At 44.8% G+C, this 22,145-nt stretch overlaps 1 protein-coding gene across 3 annotated transcripts in view; it reads right to left on the reverse strand.

Moving 5' to 3' along the window:
* Zbtb46 (zinc finger and BTB domain containing 46) overlaps positions 1-22,145 on the reverse strand; it is a 70,280-nt gene that overhangs the window by 11,651 nt on the left and 36,484 nt on the right. Inside the window, exons 3-5 of one of the 3 annotated variants that reach the window (XM_087652452.1) lie at positions 14,507-14,794; positions 8,550-8,594; positions 4,092-8,456 (exon numbers count right to left, since the gene is read on the reverse strand). In XM_087652452.1, the coding sequence (XP_087508578.1) occupies positions 8,584-8,594; positions 14,507-14,794 (299 nt within the window). In that variant the 3' untranslated portion in view covers positions 4,092-8,456; positions 8,550-8,583. 3 annotated transcript variants of the gene reach the window in all.

A 22,145-nucleotide genomic window follows, 5' to 3' on the forward strand; every position in this document is an offset into this window, starting at 1 on the left:
AGAGCGACAATTTCCAAAGCACAGTACTTGTGATGCATCTCATTAATTGATACAAAAAAAGTTATGCCTCATTTTTCCATTTATAAATGTACCTTTTACATTAAAATAACAAAATATGAAGACATTCAAATTATTTTCAGAAAAATTTTAAACATTTGTTATATTTATTTATGCATTTAGGGGGTGCACATATGGAACAGTCAGATGACAGTTGTAGGCATTGGTTCTTTTCTTCCAAAGTGCGGGCTCAGGGGATCAAACTCAGGCAGTCAAGTTTGGTGGTGCCTATGCTTGCTGAGCCATCTTGTTTGGCCCTTCAGAAAGATTTAAAATGTAAAGTGTACATACCTTAAGAATCATTTCCAGTATACTCAGAGGATCTTTTCAAGCCAATCAGAGCCAGCCTTGAGATCTGCCCTACTCTTTTGTTTTGCTATTCTAGGATTTGTATCTGTGGAGTCATCTGGAGACTGACTGGATTCAGTTAACAACGGTCTGGGGAAGTGCAGTCAGTCCATTCTTGCTTGCCACAACATAGTATTTTAACTCTGTCCAGCCACATCACAGCATGCCTGTTTCTACAGAATCATTTGAGCCTAGTGAGCAGTGGTGCTGAAATGATCCTATATGTGTGCCTTGGTGGATATATGTGTGCTCTTTGTCTCTGTTGCACACTCAAGAAAGGCAATATGGCGTAGACTGTTAGCTAAGCAGCTTTTCAAAAGTTTACAATTCAACTCAAGAAACCTTTTGTGCTTGGTGAGGAGGGCACAGGACTTTTCTTGTGGGTAGATTTCCGAATTCTTCAGTATCATGTATCGTTCACAGGATCTGCACTGTTGCCTGTAGCACAGCCACACATCTATGTGCACCAGTCTCCACACGGCAAATCTGAACAGCTTACACAATGTCAGCCTGGGTCAAGTCCCCTTCCACTTTCTACCAACCATGGCCTATAATTTCTATATTTGAAGCTTTGATATAGGGGACCATGTAATTCTCTAAACCACCTGCATTGGTTATTGTCAACTTGAAAATATATATAATCGCCACAAAGCCTCTGGGTATGCCTGTGAAAGATTATCTAAATTGGGTTTCTTCAAATGTCTGTAGCATCATTCATTCCATAGGCTAGAGGTCCCTGCACAAAAAGAACAAGTCCAGCTGAGCACCACTACTCATCACTGACACAGATACAATGTGATTAATCTCAAGCTTCTGACCATGCCTTCCTCTCCGGGATGAACTTGCACACTTGAATTGTAACCCAAAATAAACCCTTCCTTAATCATCAGGCATTTGATCACAGCAATGAGAAAAGTAATGTTCTCAGTCCTACCCCTCCTCTGTGAGACTCCATATCTAAGACCACTACTGCCGGGGCTGGGGATTTAGCTCAGTGGTTAGAGCGCTTACCTAGGAAGCGCAAGGCCCTGGGTTCGGTCCCCAGCTCCGAAAAAAAAAAAGAACCAAAAAAAAAAAAAAAAAAAAAAAAAAAAAGACCACTACTGCCTGCCCTAGATCCCTACGGCAGATGCCAGAGAAGTAGTTGTCCCTATACTCTCTTAACATGGTTCTTCCCACAGAAACAAGGTTCTTGTCTCTATTTCCTTCCCTCCGGCTGACTCCCAAGTGCTGGTGCTTCCTTCTCTATGTGCTTCTGCATGATGAGACATTCCTCCTAACTCTGGGGCTCAGTGAGTATAATAAATCTCTTGCTTTAGGGCAGTCACTTCTATGTCTGTGACTTACCACACCTGATTAAAACTCAAGCACAGGCAGGGCCCATGTTTATGCACAAGCGCTCTTACCTACTGAGCCATCTCTCTTTTCATGTTTTCTGTGCTGTGTGCTTTATGTCTCATGACACCTTTGACATTTTTACTTCTCTCCTGCTACTTTCTTTAAATTTTGCTTTTTTTCCCCTCTTCCTTCTAGACATAGAAATTTAAAACCTTCCTTTTTTTTCTGTAAAGGGCAATTATTTATAAACCATTATGGATATGGTCTGCAATTTGGGTAGTAATTGATGCAGAGGCAGGAGCATCCTAATTTGAGGCCGGCCTGGGCTACAAAGTAAACCTTATCCAGAAGCACCAAAACACAGCTGTGAACAGTAGCTCACACTAGCCCACGCCTTTAAGCTTATTGTCTAAGAGGTGGAGGCAAGAAAATCAGGAGTACAAGGTCATCCTCAACTACACAGTGAATGCGGGGCAAGACTGGGTATAGCAGACTCTGTCTCAAGAAGATGAAATGGTCATTCTGCAATCGGTTGAGGCAGGAAGATCCTGAGTTTGAAATCAACTTGGGCTATCGTTCCAAAACATTAACTACAAAAAAGTAAGGAAAAAATGAAGGAAGGAAGGAAGGAAGGAAGGAAGGAAGGAAGGAAGGAAGGAAGGAGTGTTTAGGTGCTGTCTAGTGTCTTCCTGCTGTTGGAGTCTAACCTCAGTTTGCAGATAAGATAAAAGAAAACTTTCCTCCTATGTATTTGGAATATTCTGCACTTGTTGCTATACTATAGAGCTTCTAATTGTGTTGTTACAGGCCAACATGACTGTGAATATAGACATGGAATTTAAACAAAACATAAAGCTGAATACAACAATACAGAAAGAGAGTAACATCTTGCAACCAGATGGGTTTATTCCGGGAATTCAAGGTTGATTTAGCACTGAAAACTGTTCAGATCCTCTCTGTCCTTGCTGAGATTTCTGCTTGCTGCTCTGTCCATTACAAAGAATGGCAAAAGCCCAGTCATAACACACTCTTCTCCATTCCTCCCAACTTCTGCTTCCAGAATCTAAAGTTTAAGCTACAAAGTCCACATCCAGGGCTATCTTTTCTATCATTGTGCAGTGATTTTAGAATGACTGAGAAGTACCTGCTTCTTTAGGATAGTGTTTGATAGACAGATAGATAGATAGATAGATAGATAGATAGATAGATAGATAGATAGATAGATAGATGTATATGTGTATATGTATATATACATATGTATAATGTGCATGTATATACATATTATATATGTGTGTATGTGTGTATATATAGAGGGAGATAGATATATGTGTGTTTTTCTTTTAGCTTTTCTGTGTCTGTCATATATAAACTGAAAGGAAAAAACAAAAACAAAATCTGGCAGGCAGTACTTTAGTGCCCACTGCTCCTAGCAGTGTACTGAATAAATTTCTCTTTCTAAACAAAACAAACAAAACTTGAGTAGGACTGCAGCTCAGCTGATGGAGGGCTGCCTAGCAGGTACAGAATCCTGGGCCCAGTACCAGCACTACATAAACTGGCATGGTAGCTCACATCTGTAATCCTAGGACTGTGGAGAAAGGGGCAGAAGGATCAGCGTTCCTCAGGTCTTCAACAACTTAGCAAGCTTAAAGATGGCCTGGACCACAGGAGACCCTATTTCAAACAAGTTAAAATTCAAAACACCAAATAGTTAAATTAGGTATTTACTAATTTAATTTAGTTTTGGTTTGTTTGTTTTGTTTTTGTCTTCTTTTGAGACAGGATTTCTCAGTGTAGCCCTGGCTGTCCTGGAACTCTCTGTAAACCAGGCCGGCATCAGATCCAGGTATCTGCCTACTTCCCAAGTGATAAGATTAAAGGCATGTGCCACCACTGCCTGCCAAATAGATTTTTAAAAAATACTAATTAATTAATTAATAAAAAGAAGACAGCAGCATACACCTGTAATCCCAGCACTTAGGAAGTTGAGGCAAGAGGATCATAGAGATCCGGGAGATCAAGGTTAACCTTGGTGAGATTTTGTCTGGTGTGTGTGAGAGGGCGAGCCTGAGTATTTAATCAGTTTACATTAATATAAGGATTTTATTCCTTGTCTTGAGACAAGTGTCTTGCTTGCCCTGTAGCCCAGGCTGACCTCAACTCAAACTTGCCATAGTCTTGCTACCACTGCATCCTGAGTGCTGGTTTGTACTTATAAAGTGTGTGTGTGTGTGTGTGTGTGTGTGTGTGTGTGTGTGTGTACATATATATTATACTTTATATTATTACTAATACAACCAGGCTTGAGCCCACCATGATTTTTCTATTTATCTTTCATCTTTTCTTCTAATGTTATATGTGCCTGTGTGTGTGCATGTGAGTGTACATGTCATGTATATGTATGCGCAGGCTGGGGGGACAGTCTCAGGTGTAATCCTCAGGAATACCATTCACCTCCTTTACGATGGGGTCTTTTCTTGGCCTTGAACTTAACAATTAAACTAGCCTGACAGGCCAGTGAGCAGAGGGACCCAGATGTCTCCCTCCCTGCTGCTGGGATCACGAGTACGCAGGCCTGCACGTCCAGTTTTTTAATGTGGATCTGGGATTGATCTCAGGTCCTTGTGCTTAGAGCAACCCTCGTTCTTTACTCGTGTGTGTGTGTGTGTGTGTGTGTGTGTGTGTGTGTTCAAATATCATTCTGTTTTCTTCTCTGTGACGACTTTCAGTTGTTTGTGAAAGACTTAATGTGTTGCTATTATTATTAGCCATTCTTTGTGGCTACGTAGAGTTCAAGAGCCAGTCTACAGGTCAGCCTCTTCACCCTTGTTATCACTTCACTTCTATGTAAGTTTAAACACCATAAAATTTATAATGGTTGTGCAGGATCATATCCTGTGTTGCTGGAAGTCACTTTCTCCACATCAGCTACCACCCCTGCCGCCTCCTCCTCTTCCTCTTCCTTCTAGTCCACCTCCTCTTCTACATTAGCTCCTAGAAGACTTCTCCCTCAGCCTGATGCCCACGTATCTAGCACTGACTTCTCTTTACTTGTGTTTGACCAAGGAATGATCCTATCCCTGTGGGTCAAGGCTCAGGGTGACAGCTTTGCTCTCTGGCTCTGTGGCTCTCAAAGGACACAGCCATCCACTTCAGTGTTTCCTGCAGAAAACATGTCTCTGGCTGCATTTAAAACTTCTTTTCTACAATGTACCTGCACATTGTTCCCTCCTGTTGTTATCTGTTTGCTATTCATGAAGCTTCTGAATCCCTTGATGTCCTTTGCCACTGTGGGACAATAAGCTGCTATCTTCCCGGCTACTGCTTCTGTCTCTTTTCTATCCTCCCCTTTGAAATGTCAACCATGTAAATGAGCCACTGCCCCTGCATTCTGTTTGACAATCCCCCTTGAGCTCAGACATTTATCACAGCCTACCTCCAGCTAACAGCTCTACTTTCTGTTGTCTTCTACAATGTCGACTGTTTACACGTTATCCAATGAATTCTTTTGTTTCCCTTTTTTTGGGGTTGGGGATCTCTCATAACCCAGACTTGCCTCATATTCAGTATGTAGCTGGGGCTGACCTTGAACTCCTGAACTTCCTGCTTCTACCTCCCAAGAGCTGGGGTTATAGTTGTGAGCCGCCATGTCTGGCTTATAGCAAATTCTTCATTTTAGCTACTGCATTGCCAGCTCTAAAATGTCTACTTGATTTTGTTGTAGAGAATCCAATTATCTTGAAGTCTTCTATCGTTTAGCCTGCCTTCTTTTCTTTGATTTCCTTGCCTGTGTGTCTGTGTGATAGCTGTCACGTTTCTGATGTAGACCATCCATGAAGCTACAGGGTCCTGAGGTATGTCAGGATAGGATAACCCTCTGTTGTCTTCTATTCAATCCTGGGTATTCAGTGTTAAAGCAGAGGGATCTCAAGCTAGATGATCTTCCCCCAAAGACGGTAAAGGCTGCCGCTGTCTGTTGTAGCTGACTCTCCTAGAGACAGGACTTGGGGAGGGGACTGATCTTATAATGTTCCAGCTCAGCTCCTAGCTCTGAGCCGGTTTAGGACCTTAACCTGGGAGCTCAGTGTCCCCTCATCTTCTCACCTGGCCTAGGCACTCAGCTTCTTGCTTATTCTGGTTCTGCTATTTGACTGGCATGGCCTCCTGATTTTATAAATTTTGTATACTTCTGGAGTGGCACTCCCCTGTGTATGAAGGCTATTCTAGGTACATGTGTGCAGAGTTGGGGTGCTTTATCTGTAGTTTCTTGCTTTTGGTAATTTTGACCCTTAAGAACACCTCTACAGGGCTGGAGAGATGGCTCAGCGGTTAAGAGCACTGACTGCTCTTCCAGAGATCCTGAGTTCAAATCCCAGCAACCACATGGTGGCTCACAACCATCTGGAATCCTCTCCTTGTGTGTTGAAGACAGTGACAGTGTACTCATAAAATAAATAAACAATAAAAAATATGTTAAAAAAAAAAGAACACCTCTACATCAATGGCACAAAACACACTCTGTTCACTCTAGTAAATGTATCTGTGATAACCCTAGAATGGAGTTGTCACTCTCCTCAAGGCCTCCCAACAGTGTTGCCTTAGAACTTTGTGCCTGGTGACATCTGGGTTTTTATGTATTACTGTAGCTGGATTTTGATGGTTATTTTAGGGCACAGTTTTTCAAATGCTTGTTGCCTAAAAGGTACAAGCTAATTGTGATCCAAACTGGAAGCTCGAAGAGATTTTTCAAAAGTTTTAAGCTAAGCATAGTGACATATTTGTGTAAGCCAAGAACTTGAGAGAGGGAGGCAGGAAGATCACAAGTTTGAAGTTATCTTCAGCTACATAGTAACTTTGAGGATAATCCAGACTGTCTATAAACAAACAAATAAAATTCCTTAGAAAGAATGGCTTTTTCTTAGTACAGGACAAATTGCCAAAATGATTATGGTGGATACTGTGTTGAACATTTAAGCCATGACTTACAGAGTCAATCAACGCTCCTGTTACCAGAGTGTCAATAAGTAATACATACCTACTCAGTTACTTTCCTAAAAGTAGACATTCATGTTTATGAGACTACCTCTGTGGTCTTAAGAATTTCCATACACAGAGTATCTTGTGGCAGTTAGTAGTCTAACACAGATAAAGTCAACTTCTGACCACTGAAACTCTTCGAGAAAGATGAATGTCACATGTTGATACAGCCTTTAAAGCTGTGAAATCAACCCTCAACAACCATACTTTAATGAGACACTTCAGTGGCACCCAGGTTAAAGTGTGTTCAGGAGCCTGCTGGAGATCTCACACAGCTGATGGCTGCAGTTTTAAGGAAGGTAACACTAGTAGTGCCGGTGATGCAGCCAGCCATCTAGCCCATACATTTCTGCTTCCCTATCACCTGCCATCTACCACAAACCACCTTTTCAGGTTCTCTGGAACCTGTCCAAATTTTTAAGTAACTTTTTTTAAAAATCAGCTGTTGGCTAAGAGCACAACGGGGCACCTTCAGACTGTGGATCTTCAAGTGGGCTCCAGGAATACCTCTTCATACGGGCAACCCAAGTTCGAAAACTCCAGTGCCACGCCCCTAGCTGTCATGGTACCCTGTGCCTTGCACAGTGTCAGCTGGACTCATCTATGCCACAAGTGCCAGGAGCTGGACTTCTCCATCTTCTGAGTCTGTTCACTGTTTCAGAGACTTTACAACTGGGACAGGCACAGGTAGACTCGAGTGTTCACAGTGAAGATGTGCCACCTGATTGATTCCCCAGATACGGAACACCTAATTATTCCAGAACCCTTCTGGGACCTCTTGCTAGTTAACAAAAGGTGAGTCCTCCTCTGGCTTCCTGTACCCGATATCTTTACAATCACCTGCTCTTAATGTTGAGCTAGCATTGAATCTAACACATTTGCCAAAAGTCCAGCAAAAACAGACACATAGAGTGTTTCTGTTTCTAAAAAACAAGTACAGTTCCCAACAATTCAACACTTTGAAGGGAAGCCGAGTGCAAGACGTCATGGCTGTACTTAGTCCTCAGATCTTTATAGAACATAATGGATTTAGGGAAATGTGGCTCTGCTTCCCATGAACTGTGGACTCTCCGCCTGCTCATGTCAGCAACCCAATGTGAAAGTCCTCATCTGGAAGCTGGGCCACACCTGAGATCTGCCCACCAAAAGGGCACTGGTGTAACTTTACCTGGAAGCTGGTAGAGGACTGGAGACCAGACAATTGTCAACACATACTCTGTTTCCCACACACACACCTACCATCACCTGCTTTGCCACAAGAAGCCACACTCCAAGTTCTCCCATTGGGCAGGCTGCAGCAAATGGACAATGTGGTAGAGCCTAGAATACTGGAGCCAGGCAAGACAAATTGAACACATGATTCAAGATGAAAAAAGGTGCCTGAGGAGGTCTCTCCTGCCTGGACATCAAGGCAAGTCACAAAGAGTCTTTCTGTTCCCACGGAAAATCTTCATTGTAGGCTCCTTAGATGACTTCAGAATAAAGCTGTTTGTACCTAAGGCCACCCTAGCACAGCTACCCCATGCTGGGCAAAGGTATCCAAGGCCTATGAGAGAGATACTAGCCAAGGAGATGCTAGATGCTTGTTCCCAGCATCCTGGCTGGAGAGAACTGGCTGGAGTCAAGTCCAGCAACAACAGCCCAGCCTATCGTCCAGGTCACAAGAAGGTGTCAGCCTAAAATCAGAGACAGACGTGTTACAAACCATCAGATGAGAGAAAGTTGGGTAAGATTTTTATAGACAACACACTTTGTCACCCCTCACTCACCTGGTCACTGTCCAGATTCTACAAAGACAACCAGTCACTGGCCACCTGGAAAGGAAGGCTGTCATTAATTCCCAAAGAACAGACGCGCAGAAGACAAGCCACCCGTCGGGCACTAGCACTGTGGCTATGGCTTTAGAAAGGCGACCAAGGAGGTGCGCCTAGTTAATGCCAGAATCCAATGTTTGAAGCCATATTCTTCTTGAAAACTTCTGTTCTTTTCCGAAGGCAGCAAACAGGCCTCTTCTTGGTTGACAGTGTCTAGTGCAGCTTCAGGAACAGGAGAAAGACAAGACTCCACCTGGTATTGTTGGGCCCCAGGCAGGGTTGGGTGTGAGTGCAGACTCTCAGGTGGCAGAGGCTCACACTAAGCTAACACACACACACACACACACAAAAAAAAAAACCAAAAAAACAAAAAAACAAAAACACCTAACAGAGACGACCATTCTCATTATCTTTAGGGATAGGTGCTATATGAGCCAGATGTCTTTATTAGAATTAAAAAAAAAAAAACAAGATCTCTTCACATAGCTCAGAGAAATATTCAAATTAAGCATAACGTAATTCAGCACACGCATCATTGTGGGATGAAGCCAGCATTAGTGAAAGCTAATGGCTCTGCTCACTTGGGAGTGTTGAGCTGAGCATGAAGAGAGGCTACAAGCAGGAGGGCTCTTTTTTTTTTTTAAAGATTTATTTACTTATGTATATCACTGCTCTATCTGCATGTATTCCTACATGACAAAAGAGGACATCAGACCCTGTTATAGATGGTTGTGAGCCCCCAAGTGGTGGCTGGGAATTGAACTCAGGATCTACTGAAAGGACAACCAGTATCTTAACCACGGACCCATCTCTCCAGTCCTAGCGAAAGGGCTCTTAAGACCCTTATGTGAGGCTGTTCCAAGTCCTCTGCACTTTGCTCACTGGACAAGTCCCAAGATACATCATTGGTCTTAGGCTGCCCAGGAGTGCTAGTGGCCCTTATGTCTTACCTGGACTAGGGAGGCAGTGCTGACTCCCCGAGCTCTGTCTGGAGTTCTGAGTATATAATGTAGAGACGTATGAACTCTATTCCAGTGTTCCCCATGGGCATCTCACAAGCACTGTCAGTGTTCTTGGAGTGCAGCTGATTAGGGCACAATGCCAGGGTCAGTTACAGACAGGTGTTTTGGGGAACTTTCCCCAAAACTGGCCAATTCCAATAGCAAGAGTCCTTGCTTATGACTTGTCTGGGATGGGGTCTCTTTCTAGAAGCAAACTGAGTCCATTAGAGGAAGTAGCACAGAAAGTTGTAACTCGCAGCACCTAGTTCTGAGAACCAAAAACTCCTGAAAAGGACTCCAAGATGTCCCAGCCTGTTTCCAGCTGAACATGTAGCTTGTCAAAGCCCCTTATAGGAGATGAACTAAAATTCCAAATCAATCTAGAATTAGGTTACCATACTGGACTGCTTGTTTAAACCATAAGGAAATATTCTTCAACAATCTCTAAGCCAAAAACAAGCCGCCTTTGTTCTCTGTAGAATAGGTTCCTGGGCCTCTGCCCTGTGGGGTGTGTGGCTATGGAAAGAATTCTTTCCAAAGCACAGTATGATGCCAGCTTCTGTGCCAACTCCACCAATGAGTAGGTTTTGAAGGTAGATAGTTAAGCCCTTAGGACCTGAAAGGAACATGGAAAATGCACACAGGACACAACTGTGCTATGCAGTCCTCAGGGGACCATCCATCGGTGTGCCTGGGGATGGCACTTTTAGGTCATCAAAGATAGTGAAAACGGTGGCAGTCTGTGGTGTCATAGCCTCCTAAGGCAGCTGGTCTTATTTGCTCTTGTAAACCATGGACTCAGCGCTTGCAGTATTTCTTCAGGTACAATAGAAGAAATGAAGGTACCAAGGCCTCAGATGGCTCAATGAGCACCCACAAGTTATAAAATAGTAGCAGAGTGGGCTGGAGAGATGGCTCAGCGGTTGAGAGCACTGACTGCTCTTCCAGAGGTCCTGAGTTCAATTCCCAGCAACCACGTGGTGGCTCACAACCATCTGTAATGGGATCCAATGCCCTCTTCTGGTGTGTCTGAAGAGATAGTGAACTCACACATATACACTAAAAACAGTGAGAGGGGCTGTAGAGATGGCACATCAGTCAAGGCTGTGTATTTCTCTTCCAGAAGACCTGAGTTCAATTCCCAGCACCTATATCAGGAATAGCTCTAGCTACAAAGGGATCTAGCACCTTCTTCTGGCTTCTGCAAGCAGATGGCTGGCAGGCACGTGTATGCATGCACACATAAAATTTAAGTATATATTGGGGTTGGGGATTTAGCTCAGTGGTAGAGCGCTTGCCTAGCAAGTGCAAGGCCCTGGGTTCGGTTCCCAGCTCCGAAAAAAAGAAAAAAAATTTAAGTATATATTTAAGAACCAGCAAGTGCAGGGTTTGATGGTGCACACTCCTATATCCTAGAACTTGGGGGGGCAGAGATAGAAGGGTCAGAAGTTCAAGGTTAGCCTCAGCTACATATCAAGCTTGAAGCCAGCCTGAGCTACCTGAGACCCTGCCTCAAAAAAAAAAAAAATAATGAGAGAAAAATCTACAACTTAACCAGGCAGGACTGTAATTATAGCTCCCAAGAGAATGTAACAGGAGACTCGAGATCTGTCTGAGTTATACCACAAATTGGTCAATTTATCAAGATTCTGACTTTGTCTCAAAATCAAGACTAAAAATAACCAGAGAGGGGTTGGGGATTTAGCTCAGTGGTAGAGCGCTTGCCTAGGAAGCGCAAGGCCCTGGGTTCGATCCCCAGCTCCGAAAAAAAGAACCAAATAAATAAATAAATAAATAACCAGAGAGTGTCTCGGTGAAGGAGCGCTGGTCTACCATGCATAAGACCTAGGGTCAATCCCAGTACAAAATAACAATAATAAAAATCTTTAAATACCAGACCACATCCATATCAGAGCAGACAGTTGGGTCACAGCTAGGACCCATGCTTCCTATCCTCTACCACAAAGCAGCTACCAAACCGAAGGAGCTACAGTCACTTTTCTCCAACAACATTCCACACCCATTGGGAATGGGTCCTTCAGCTACTATAGTAGAAGTCTCAGCCACGCCTGGACAAAGCTTGCTGCCAGCAACTCATACGGTAGTTATGAATTCCAGGAGAAAACCAAATCCAGCTGAACACAGCAGCCAGAATCCTGATACCCTTGTCACACGGGTCATCTTCTTTCCCAAATGCCTCTCTGGAGCTCATTGGAGCTGAAGCATGAGCTCCCCCAGTGAAAGGAATTGAAAAATATCCAACCAAACACTAGGCATTTCTTTTCAAACTTATTTGACATCCCTGCGTATACATCCCTAGAAAGGAGATGCTCGGATCCTTCAAGACACCTGCAGCTCAAAGGATGCATTTCTAGAACGGGAAGGTGAACTAGCTTAGGCTGGTTTGTGGAATCGGGCTGCCCCTCCTACCCAGTCACTCATCTCCCCCAAACTCATAACAACCCAGCCCCAGTGACGGGGAAATAAAGCACACTGTCCAGCCAACCACACAATTCCTGAAACCCCCAAATCCTGCCACTTTAAGGAAAGGACTGGATCTCAGTATATGACTTGGTTAATTCAAACTCTCTATCCTTCTGCCTCAACGTCCTTGATGCTGGGAGTACAGGTGATTACCCCTACAGCCAGAAGGACTCTGTCAACTTCTGGCCATATACGTGGAAAATAAAAGGGCAAATGTATATGAAAACATATTTAGGATATTAAAAACAAGAAAGTTAAAACATCATTGAAATAACAAAATATCAAACCCAAAGCCGTTCCACCTGTGAAGGAAAGAACAGGAAAAGCCTTGACTATCTGCAGAAATACAGGTAGGGGGTGTATGCTAAGCATCAAGGACAGTCACAAGGACATTTGCTGCCATATACCACCTCCAAGCTTTATGAAATACAAACCGAGAAGTAACTCATATCAGAAGAGAGGTTTAAGAAAGAAAACACACATTCACAGCCTTCCCAGCTAACTACTACCCTGGCCTGGCTGGGACCAGGGTCACTCAAACACAGCAGGACAGGAAGGGTTTTCTGAGGTCAGACCTAGAGGCACCAAAGATCCTGAGACAGAAAGGGAAATCAACTCTTGGGGCTGGCCACGCCCTCTGACTCTGTTTACTGCATGCATGTCCCCAGCAAAAACAGGCTAAAATTTCTTTTGAACAGAGCTCATGCCAAAGCGAAGCTACCAGACACAGAAATGATATAAAACCTGCATTCCAAAATTATTCTTAAGGACAAACAGTATCTGGGGAACCAGGGAGCCAAGGAACAAAAGAGGGTTTTTTACCACACCCCCTCCTGATCGGGGAGTTTACACTATTCTGTTCCCATGAGTATGTAGGAAGAGTGAGAATAATCTAGATCCTGCCTCACCTCCACTGTTCTACGTTATCCACAAAAGTTGCTGAATTTCAGAACTCCTCTCTTCGTGTGAACTCCAGGTGTCCCAAATCCCCTATAACCACCTCCATGAACTGTACCAATACTCTGGGACCTTGAGGAATCCGACAATCTCTGCACATAGATACACTTTGCTCTTGAGACATTTGCCCACACTGGCTCGTCCACGCCATGTTCGACGCTCTCAGATGCTGTTTAACAAGTCGGGGCAGCTGTGGACTGGCCTCATCCCTGCTTCTCAGACGTGGAAAACAAGGCCTAAAAGTGCTTTTGAAAGTATGCTAATCCCAGCTGGCCTTCACGGCCACTGGAGAGCTGACTTGGAAAGAAAGAGAGCAGACATCGTTTTCCACCTTTGATCTTTATTTGCCATAAGTAATTTGCATAATTCCTCAAAACAATACAAAAGCCCAATAATGTTTTAGTGCACATGGGAACAAAGCTGTAAACATGCTCCAAAGTACCAGCCTCAAAGGTGACTGGAAACTGTCCTGTAATTCAGTGCCCTGGAGGATGACCAGTCACCACCATAGTCACATGGACTTGGGCTTCCTAGGAGAGGATACCCCTCATGTTCTCCAGTGTGAGGTGTGTCTCTTCCTCCCCCACAGAGAAAAGTATCGTCATGTTCTCGCACTCATGCTGAGTACCAGATAAACAGGAAGTTGTGGAGCTAGATTGGTACCCAGGGTAGTCGTACCGTTCTCCCAGCATCACATAGATGGCTGCTATAGTCAGTATGTACTATGACAAGGGAAGTGGTCTGTCTTGTGGCTATGAGCTCAGCAGATGCTAATGCCTCCTGTCTCACAGGAAAAGGCAGCTCGGGGGAGGCAGCTGCTAAACTGCAGCTGCTCTTCAGCTGTAGCGTGGTCAGTCTACGGTCTGTATTTCAGCTGACACACTAAGGCCTTAAATGTAGCATCCGACTCCTTTTTAAAAACACACGTGTGACCAGCACTTTCTAGCAAGAACAAAGCAAGCTCCACATCCCCGGGTCAGTGGCTCTCTGCATGTCTCCTACACAGAACAAATCCCAGCATAAAGGCTAGGCAGAGCCACCAGCAGAGGGAGCCAGTGCTTGTCCGTTGGACACAAAGGACTATCTCCTGCACCAGACCTGCCACTGGCTCAAAAGGAACTTAAGTTTTAGGTTTACTAATTGTGTGAATGGTAAGCTTGGTGGGTCTTAGGTTTAGATGCTTCAAATTTGAGCACAAAACATCCCAACAAACGCTCACTTCTCCCTCTTGCTGCCCAGTAACACATACTAACACCCTTTTTGTTCTGTAAAGCAAGCATGCTGTAAAGCAGGACTCAGAGCCAGTCTACTTCCTGAAAGGTCTTGAGCTGCGAGGTGGCTGCAACCCACAGCGGTCTGCCTGACAGACGCCAGCCACAACCTCATCCTCAGTAACACCAGGGTCTGAAGGGTGGAGACGAGGTCTTAAATCAAAGCAAGACACAGGGACACACCAGAACTTGCACTTACGAGACAGTGAGTGGGCACCTTTGGGCAGGTACTCGAACAGAAGTGAGCCGTCATCACCGAGCACGTCAGCCTTGAGTGACAGCAGACTGTTCTTACTCATGAGTGCAGCACGAAGATTGGCCACTGCAGTGGCCTGGTGTAGTGCTTCCTCCTTCTCTGGGGTGAGGGGTGGGCCCAAGTAGCTGGTTTCTCCTCCTAGGAGGCCCTCATCGATGTGATGAGCATAGAGCTCTGCTCTCTCGCCTCGGCTGTCCAAGCTGCTGGCCTCAGTGACCGTGAGGTCCACATCTGGGGATGGGGAGGTACACAGGTCATTTGGGGATATTTCAACTGGGAAATGAAGACAGGCCAACACTTGCCCAGAGCAACATGAACCCTTATTATATTGTGCTACTACTGTTCCCACCTGCCCAGATCCATAACACGCCACACAGCACAGTATACTTTATAGTCCAATGGGAGCTTCATTCAGAACCAGGGTAGAAGGCTCTCAGTTGGGTGCCACAGACCTGAGCCTAGGCCCAGCTCTGGGGCTACCACAGAATCTCCTCCTCTCAAAGAATAGGGGGCATTCAATACGTACCAATAACCATGAGAGCTAAAACTCCTAAAAGGAAAACCTCTATATAGCCTCAGGTTCGATGATGGGTTATCACCAAAGGCACTAACAATGAAACATAAAAATTGGGCTTTATCACAGTTAAAAACCTTGTGCCAGGTATGATGGCGCATGCCTGCAGTTCCAACATGTAGGAGGAAGAGGCAAGAGGACCGGGGAGTTCAAGGTGATTTAACTACACGGTGAGTTTGAGACCACTAGGATATATGAGGTTCCATCTCAAAAATAAAATGAGGTACAAGATAAATAAGTGAAAGCCGATGTGCTTCAGTGACAACCCACAGCATGGAGAGGTGTGCGACTCAGAGTGACCTTACACATCTGAGACAGGATCTCAGGTATGCTCTAACTTTGTGGCCAAGCAGGACCTTGAGCTGCTGATCCTCCTCCCTCACCTCCTAAGTCCTGGCATTGCAGGTGTTTGCCACCATGCCTTGTTTACACAGTATTGGAAATTGAATCTAATTCCTATAAGTACTAGGCAAGCACTCGGCCACTGAACCATATTCCATCCCAAATATATACAGCTGATAAGACATATATCACAATTCTGAAATCTCTTATAATTCAATAATAAAGGTAAATAAAAACATGTAGTAGACCTGACTAGACAGTTACCTAAAGACACAGATGGCCAATAATCTCACAAATCAAACATCTTTGTCATCAGAGAAATGCAAATTAAAAACATAGAAAACGTCTGGGGCAATGGCCTAATGGGTTAAGAACACCTCCCATTAAACATGCAGCTCTGAGTTTAAATCCCCAGCACTTAGATAAAAGTCAGGCATGACTGTGGTAATTGCTTTCCTAGGATACCCAAGGCCCTGAGTTCAGTTCCCAGCACTGTAAGAAAAATAATTTCACGTCTGTGAGAACAACATCTTCCAAACCAACAGAAAACAGCAAGCATCACTGAGGAGACGGAGAACCCGGGGTCTCGGCATAACTGAGAACATGGTTCATGCAACTCGCTGTGGAAGGTTGGCAGTTTCTGAAAAGTGAACTGGCCTAAGGCACTCTGGTTAAGGCACAGCTGAAGTGACCAAGCAAGGAAATCTGTTTTCCTTAATGTGAGAAAGTAAAGAGGGCAGAAATGCCAAAAATGGCCCACAAATGACCTGAGCCCAACCCGTTACACCACGCTCCTGCTGTAGGCTCCTGTCCTAATGAGGAAACAGTCCTATGAGGCCACAGTGAGAAGAGTCCCTGAAAGACAAGTGCTAATGACCCCCAGACCCTTTCTCCAGATGCACAGAATAGAAAGAAAACACTAGAAATAAAGAAAATACTAGTGTTTCTATATGCTCAAGGCCTCCTAGGCCATGGCTGACATCCTGAAAGAAATGCTTAACAGCAATATCAAAAAGGAAAAACTCCACAGTAGAAAAGCCATTCATCACTAGGGAAGTGTCAGGAGCTCCCTCAGACACATCAGTTGGATGCAGTTTTAAAAAGCTAAAAACCATTCAAATACTTGTGGGAAGGTTGCATGCACTTTGGATGACCTAGGATTTAAGAAAACCAATAAGACAGACATATCAATACTAGATTCCAGGTGTTTATTTGTGTGTGTGCTCTGCCTGCATATTTGGATGTTACTACGTTTATGCTTGATGCCCACAGAAATCAGGAGAGGGCATCAGATCCCCCTGGAACTGGAGTTATAGATGATTGTGAACCACCACTGGGTGCTAAGACTCGAACCCAAGCCCTCTGCAAGAGCCACTCAACCATCCCTCCAGACCTATAGTGTTTTGCACCTTAACACTTAGGGATTAGTAAGAATCTGAATTTCCCTATGGCATCTAACTTGCTGACCTTTAGGTCTAGAAACAAGAGAATGATAGTAGGACTTGGACAGTTTCTCTGTCACTGGCTTCCAGACTTATGTCATTCAGTCAACTGTGACAAGAACTGTCCCTACTCTCTCCAAAACATAGCTCTAAGGTAAACAGATTATGAACAAGTTCCTTAATTATGAACAAGTCTCTAATAGAACATTAGAGTTACAAACAATATTGTTCTACCTTGTAAACGTTAAAGCTCCAGTTTACCACGTGTGTATTATACCTCAAAAGAGCTCACTTCATCATACACCTGCCCACGAGAAAGCTGACAACAGCCTGAGATGATGTCATAGTCTGATCCCCAGAGTCTGTGATTATGTCACCTTCTGAGGAAGTCAGCAGGGATGGGGAGAAGGAAGGCAGACTATCCCAGGCCTTAACTGGAATCACAAGGTTCTCAGTAGCAGAAGGAAAAGGCAGGAGAGTTAAAGAAGTGAGAATGGAGGGAAGGTAGGAATGGAGTGGGCCATTAGTTGAGGGCTGCAGAAATCTGCCTACTATCTCCTGACCACACAAGACTCCTGGAGCTGCAGGTAACTCAAATGTGTTGCATTAAGCCACAAAACCTAGTGGCATGCTATACAAAGGCCGGGGTCCTGAAGTGCCAGCTGTGGTAGTCCAAACAGTGTAGTAATGTGTGCGTATCTCAGTGCCCTACGTTCATGGGGAAGGAGTCAACTCACCAGGAGAGTAACGCACAGCTGCCCGCCACTCGTGTAGAAACTCGACCTGGCAAGGTGCCCTCAACAGGACAAAGGCCAAGCCATGTGGATCAGCTCTGGGATGGGCGATCCCCAGGATGCAGGCTGAAGGTGCCGCTCACCTCAGTGAACTGCAGGGTTAGCAGTTCCCCCGTGTTTCTGCTGTGTATTTGATGTAGAAGGGTGTCCTTATGACCTGATAGCTATTACTCTCTTAGAGCAGCTGTGACTACATGAACCTCAGGACTGGGCTTGTTGATGCTCATAGAAGAGAGCCCCTCTCTGTCAGATAAATGTAATTCTTTATATGGTCTCACGGTCTCAAAAAGTGATCAAGCACATGGAGTCAAAGGTTAACGGGATGAAGGAGTCCGTCTATGTGGTCATTATCTGGCTGCCATAGGAATTTTTGGTGATGTAGCCCTTTTGGGGTCACCCTTGCTACCCACATAGCCCTTACCCTCGTTATCTAAGTAAGCTCAATGAAATCACTGGTTCATCAACTTTGACTTTGATGAAATTACTTTGGGCTCTTGATGGCCTATTTGCAGCAAGTACATATTTGATCACGACTCTCCATGGTAAGTTCACCCAACGTCTGACTCCTCAGTTGTTTTTCTCTCTAAGATTTACTTATTTTTGCCAGGCAATGTGCCACATGCCTTTGATCCCAGCACTCAGGAGGCAGAGGCAGACAGACCTCTGAGACTGAGGCAGGCCTGGTTGACAGAGTGAGTTCCAGGATAGCCAGGGCTACACAGAGAAACCCTGTGTTCAAAGACAAATAAAAACAAATAAACAAACAAAAGAGACTTCTTTTTATTTAAGATACATGGGTGTTTTGCCTGCATGATGTGCATGCGGTCGGTACCTGTGGGGAACAGAAGGCACTATATGCTGTGGAAGTGCAGATGCAGGCAGCTGTGAACATGGTGGGTGGTAGGAACTGGACCTGGGTCCTCCCCAAGAGCAAAAAGTGCCTTTAGACACTGAGCCATTCCGGCTTGCAGCAACCTCAGTTTTTAAAATGACTTTCATTACCTTTTCTCATTTTCTTTTATCTTGCGGTCGTAAGGATCAATTCTGGGACCTCTGCCACTAAACCTTAAAAGTCCTTGAAGAAAGTCGTTACATGAAAGCTTTCAAATTAGCACATGAAATTATACCAGACATAATGGGTTTAAGCCTACAGTCCCAGCATGCAGGAGGCTGAGGGAGGAGGGTCAGTTCAAGGCCAGCCTGGGCTATGTGAGAGTCTGTATCAGGAGTCTAGGGGCTGGAGAGGAAATGGCTCGGGATTAAGAGTACTGGCTGCTCTTTCAGGATCAAGATTCAGTCAAAATACCCACACTCATAAAATACAATAGTAAGCTTATGTTTTGTTTTTGAGACAGGGTTTCTCTTTGGAACCCTGGCTGTCCTGGAACTTGCTCTGTAAACCAAGCTGGCCTTGGGCTCAGAGAGCAGCAACCTCTGCCTCCTGAGTGCTAGTATTAAAGGCATGTGTGCATCACCACACACAGCAACAATAACAAAAAATAATACTTTTAAAAATAGTATCAATAAATCCAGTAGATATAAGTTTACCATCTGATTTCTTACTTTTATATCCATGATTTAATCTGATTTATCACAGACTATAGTGTAGAGCCTTGGAAAAAAGAAACTGTCAGTCTAAACATTTCAACGTAAGTCCCTGATTTATATAGGGAGGCTGCTATGGCATGCAGTGTCACTGGCGGCATGGAGCGTGGCCAGCTCTCTGGGAGCCAGCATCAGTGTGGACTTTTGTGGCTCAGTCTATGCATTTAAAAAAAAAGAAACGAAGAGAATAAAAACTCCAAGCTCATATGAAAACAGGACCCAACCAGATGGGTAGGTCTTATAGGAGCTGCCAGAGGAGAACCTATGTCCTGGAATGTGACTGAAAGGCAGTGTCTCCGTAGGAATCTTGCCAATGATGCTTCGTCGCCTAGAGTTCAGCATGCTGTCAAACTACAGACCTGCAATACAGTAGGAAATTAACCACAGGGAGCACCACCATAAGCCCATACCTTTAATCTCAGCTCTTGAGATGTGGAGGCAGGGGAGTCCTAAGTTCCATGCCAGTCTGGGCTACAGAGTGAGATCTGCTAGTGAAACAAAACAAAGCAAACAAGAAATACCACCACAGACACGCCCTGCTCCCCTCATGGTGACTATCCCGCCAACTTGGCATCCAACATGTCTTCTTTCAATAAACCAGAAAATCCCTGCAGAGTCTGGGGAGCCAGAGCTCTGCCTACTGTCAACTCAACATGTGACTGCTAGGTTCCCAGAAGCATATCCCTCCACATAGCCGCCTTGTCTTTTCATTCCTCAGCCCAGGTGACACATTCCACCAGACCAGGAAGCACTATTTGGACTTTTCTGGTGGGGTCCATACACTACCAGCTCTGCCAGGTACCGGGAGTTGCTAGATACCGGCCTCAACAGTCTCTTCATTTCAAAGAACGTTTAGGCTGGTCTGTGAGTTCACCCTCTGTAAACTGAATGCTTTTAGAAAACACCAGGACAAAAGAAACACTCCCAGTAGAGCTCAGCCTGAAGAGGGAGGGACAATGAGACCCTTCAGTACCACCAGGAGGCTCTGGCTAAGGCCTGCTTAGAGATGCGAAAGGAAGGTTGTGGGTCTGAGTCCACCTGCCCCCCTACATGAAGTCACTTTGTGTACCCTGTGTATATCAGAATCTAAGTAGACCCTGAAGCCCAGCCTGTCATAAGCACTCCTGAATGCCAGGACACCCTTCCCATAAATCTCCATGTTTCTGACCTTTGCTTTCACTTGCCTCCCGTTCTTGCCTCCCACTGTTCTAAGGCAAAAGCACTGTCCTTCCCAGGATTGGCAGGCTGGTGTGATCAACTTTTTTCTGCCTCAGTGCCAGGTCCTCCTTTCCAACAAAACCACCCTCAAAAGAGCAATTTTGCCTGTCTGGTCACCAGCTGCCACCCTAAACACTATGCAGGGCCCAGTCAGAACTGACTTCAGGAGGTTCTGTCAGTCGTATTTCAGAGGAAAAGCACACGGGCGAGAAGATGAGCAGAGAGGGTGAAGTAAGGTGAAGCCCAGATCGGTGCTGTGGAATGTGGGGTGTGGGCAGGCTGAGAGGGTGCTGTCACCTTCCCCTCAAAGCCACACAGTGTTTTCTTTACAAAGATAAATTCTGAAGGAAAACAGAAGAGAAGTGTATCTGGGGCTGGGGGAGGGGAGGGGCTGGGAGGGGTGAAGGGAAAGGACACTGCAGTTGGGATGTAATGTATGAGAGAAGAACAAATTAAAAAAATTAAAGATGATCAAATTCCTAAATGACAGCGTGAAAAAGTGACCTTATCAATATCGTGGTAAATGTCCAAGCCTAGTCAGCACCAGAGCAGCCTGGGACACTCTTCACAACCATGAAATTTGTACGTGTGTGACAAAGATAAGCTCACATGGTTTTTATCCTGTGAGTCTTCCTATCTGTGCTGTGTGGACCAGGATGGCTGTGATAGCCTAGGAGGCTTTGAGCCTCCCTTTAGCTCCCATTCACTGCTAGGATGAGAAATGTAGGCTGCATCTAATCCAGAGGAAAAGAAAGAGGCTCATCCTGAAAGCCCATGACATCCATCCTCTAGGCAAGGAGGCTTCACAGAGTGTGGTGACACTGCCCCCCCAACCCCTCATCTCAGCTGGAGCCACACTGAGGTCCTGATCAGTCCCAATGTGTGGAGGCTCAATCTTCCTAAAGTCCAGCACATTAATTCAACAAAACCTTTAACTTTGAAATAGCTTTACATTTTTGATGCTTGCAATATATTTTAGGAAGGAGTATAGCTGGGCCCTGGAGTGTTTCTCCATCATGCCTGAACTAGCTACTATTTCACCTCACAGGCGCGTCACTGGCTACCATGAGAATCATCACTGATCTCTCTTTGCAGATGGATCAGGGGAGGCTCCACCCTAGGGGGTTCCAGAGAGGAATGATGAGTATCTAGCCAGAAGGCTTGCCTGTGTCCATCACATGGCTACATATAACTGATATGCTTATTTAAGGCAGCTCCCACCAGCTAGCACATAAGTGAAATCAATTTTAACACTGATTTTTCAGACCTATGCGTTACAATGCGTTTTTGTTTTGAAAATCACTTGTAAAAGTTAAGTGATCCAGGAACCAGGATGGGGACACACAGAGAGGACATGGCAAGCGGTCAGGACCTATCTGAAGGTTTCACATCTGAGCAACTGCTCACAAAGTCCTAAATGGTACCTGACATGTGTCTGTCTGCCTGATGTGTGTCTTTAGCAAAGAGACTTTTCTCCTACTATAAATAATACATCAATCTCTAACTCTTTAGTGAAAACAAACTGACCCCCATCAAGTGTCATGATTTATGTTTCCTAATCTTAATCTGAGAGCCAGGGTGGCAGAGGCTCAACGAATGACACATTA

This window comes from Rattus norvegicus, chromosome 3 (genome assembly GCF_021556685.1).
Source record: "Rattus norvegicus strain SHRSP/BbbUtx chromosome 3, alternate assembly SHRSP_T2T, whole genome shotgun sequence".
NCBI lineage: Eukaryota > Metazoa > Chordata > Mammalia > Rodentia > Muridae > Rattus > Rattus norvegicus.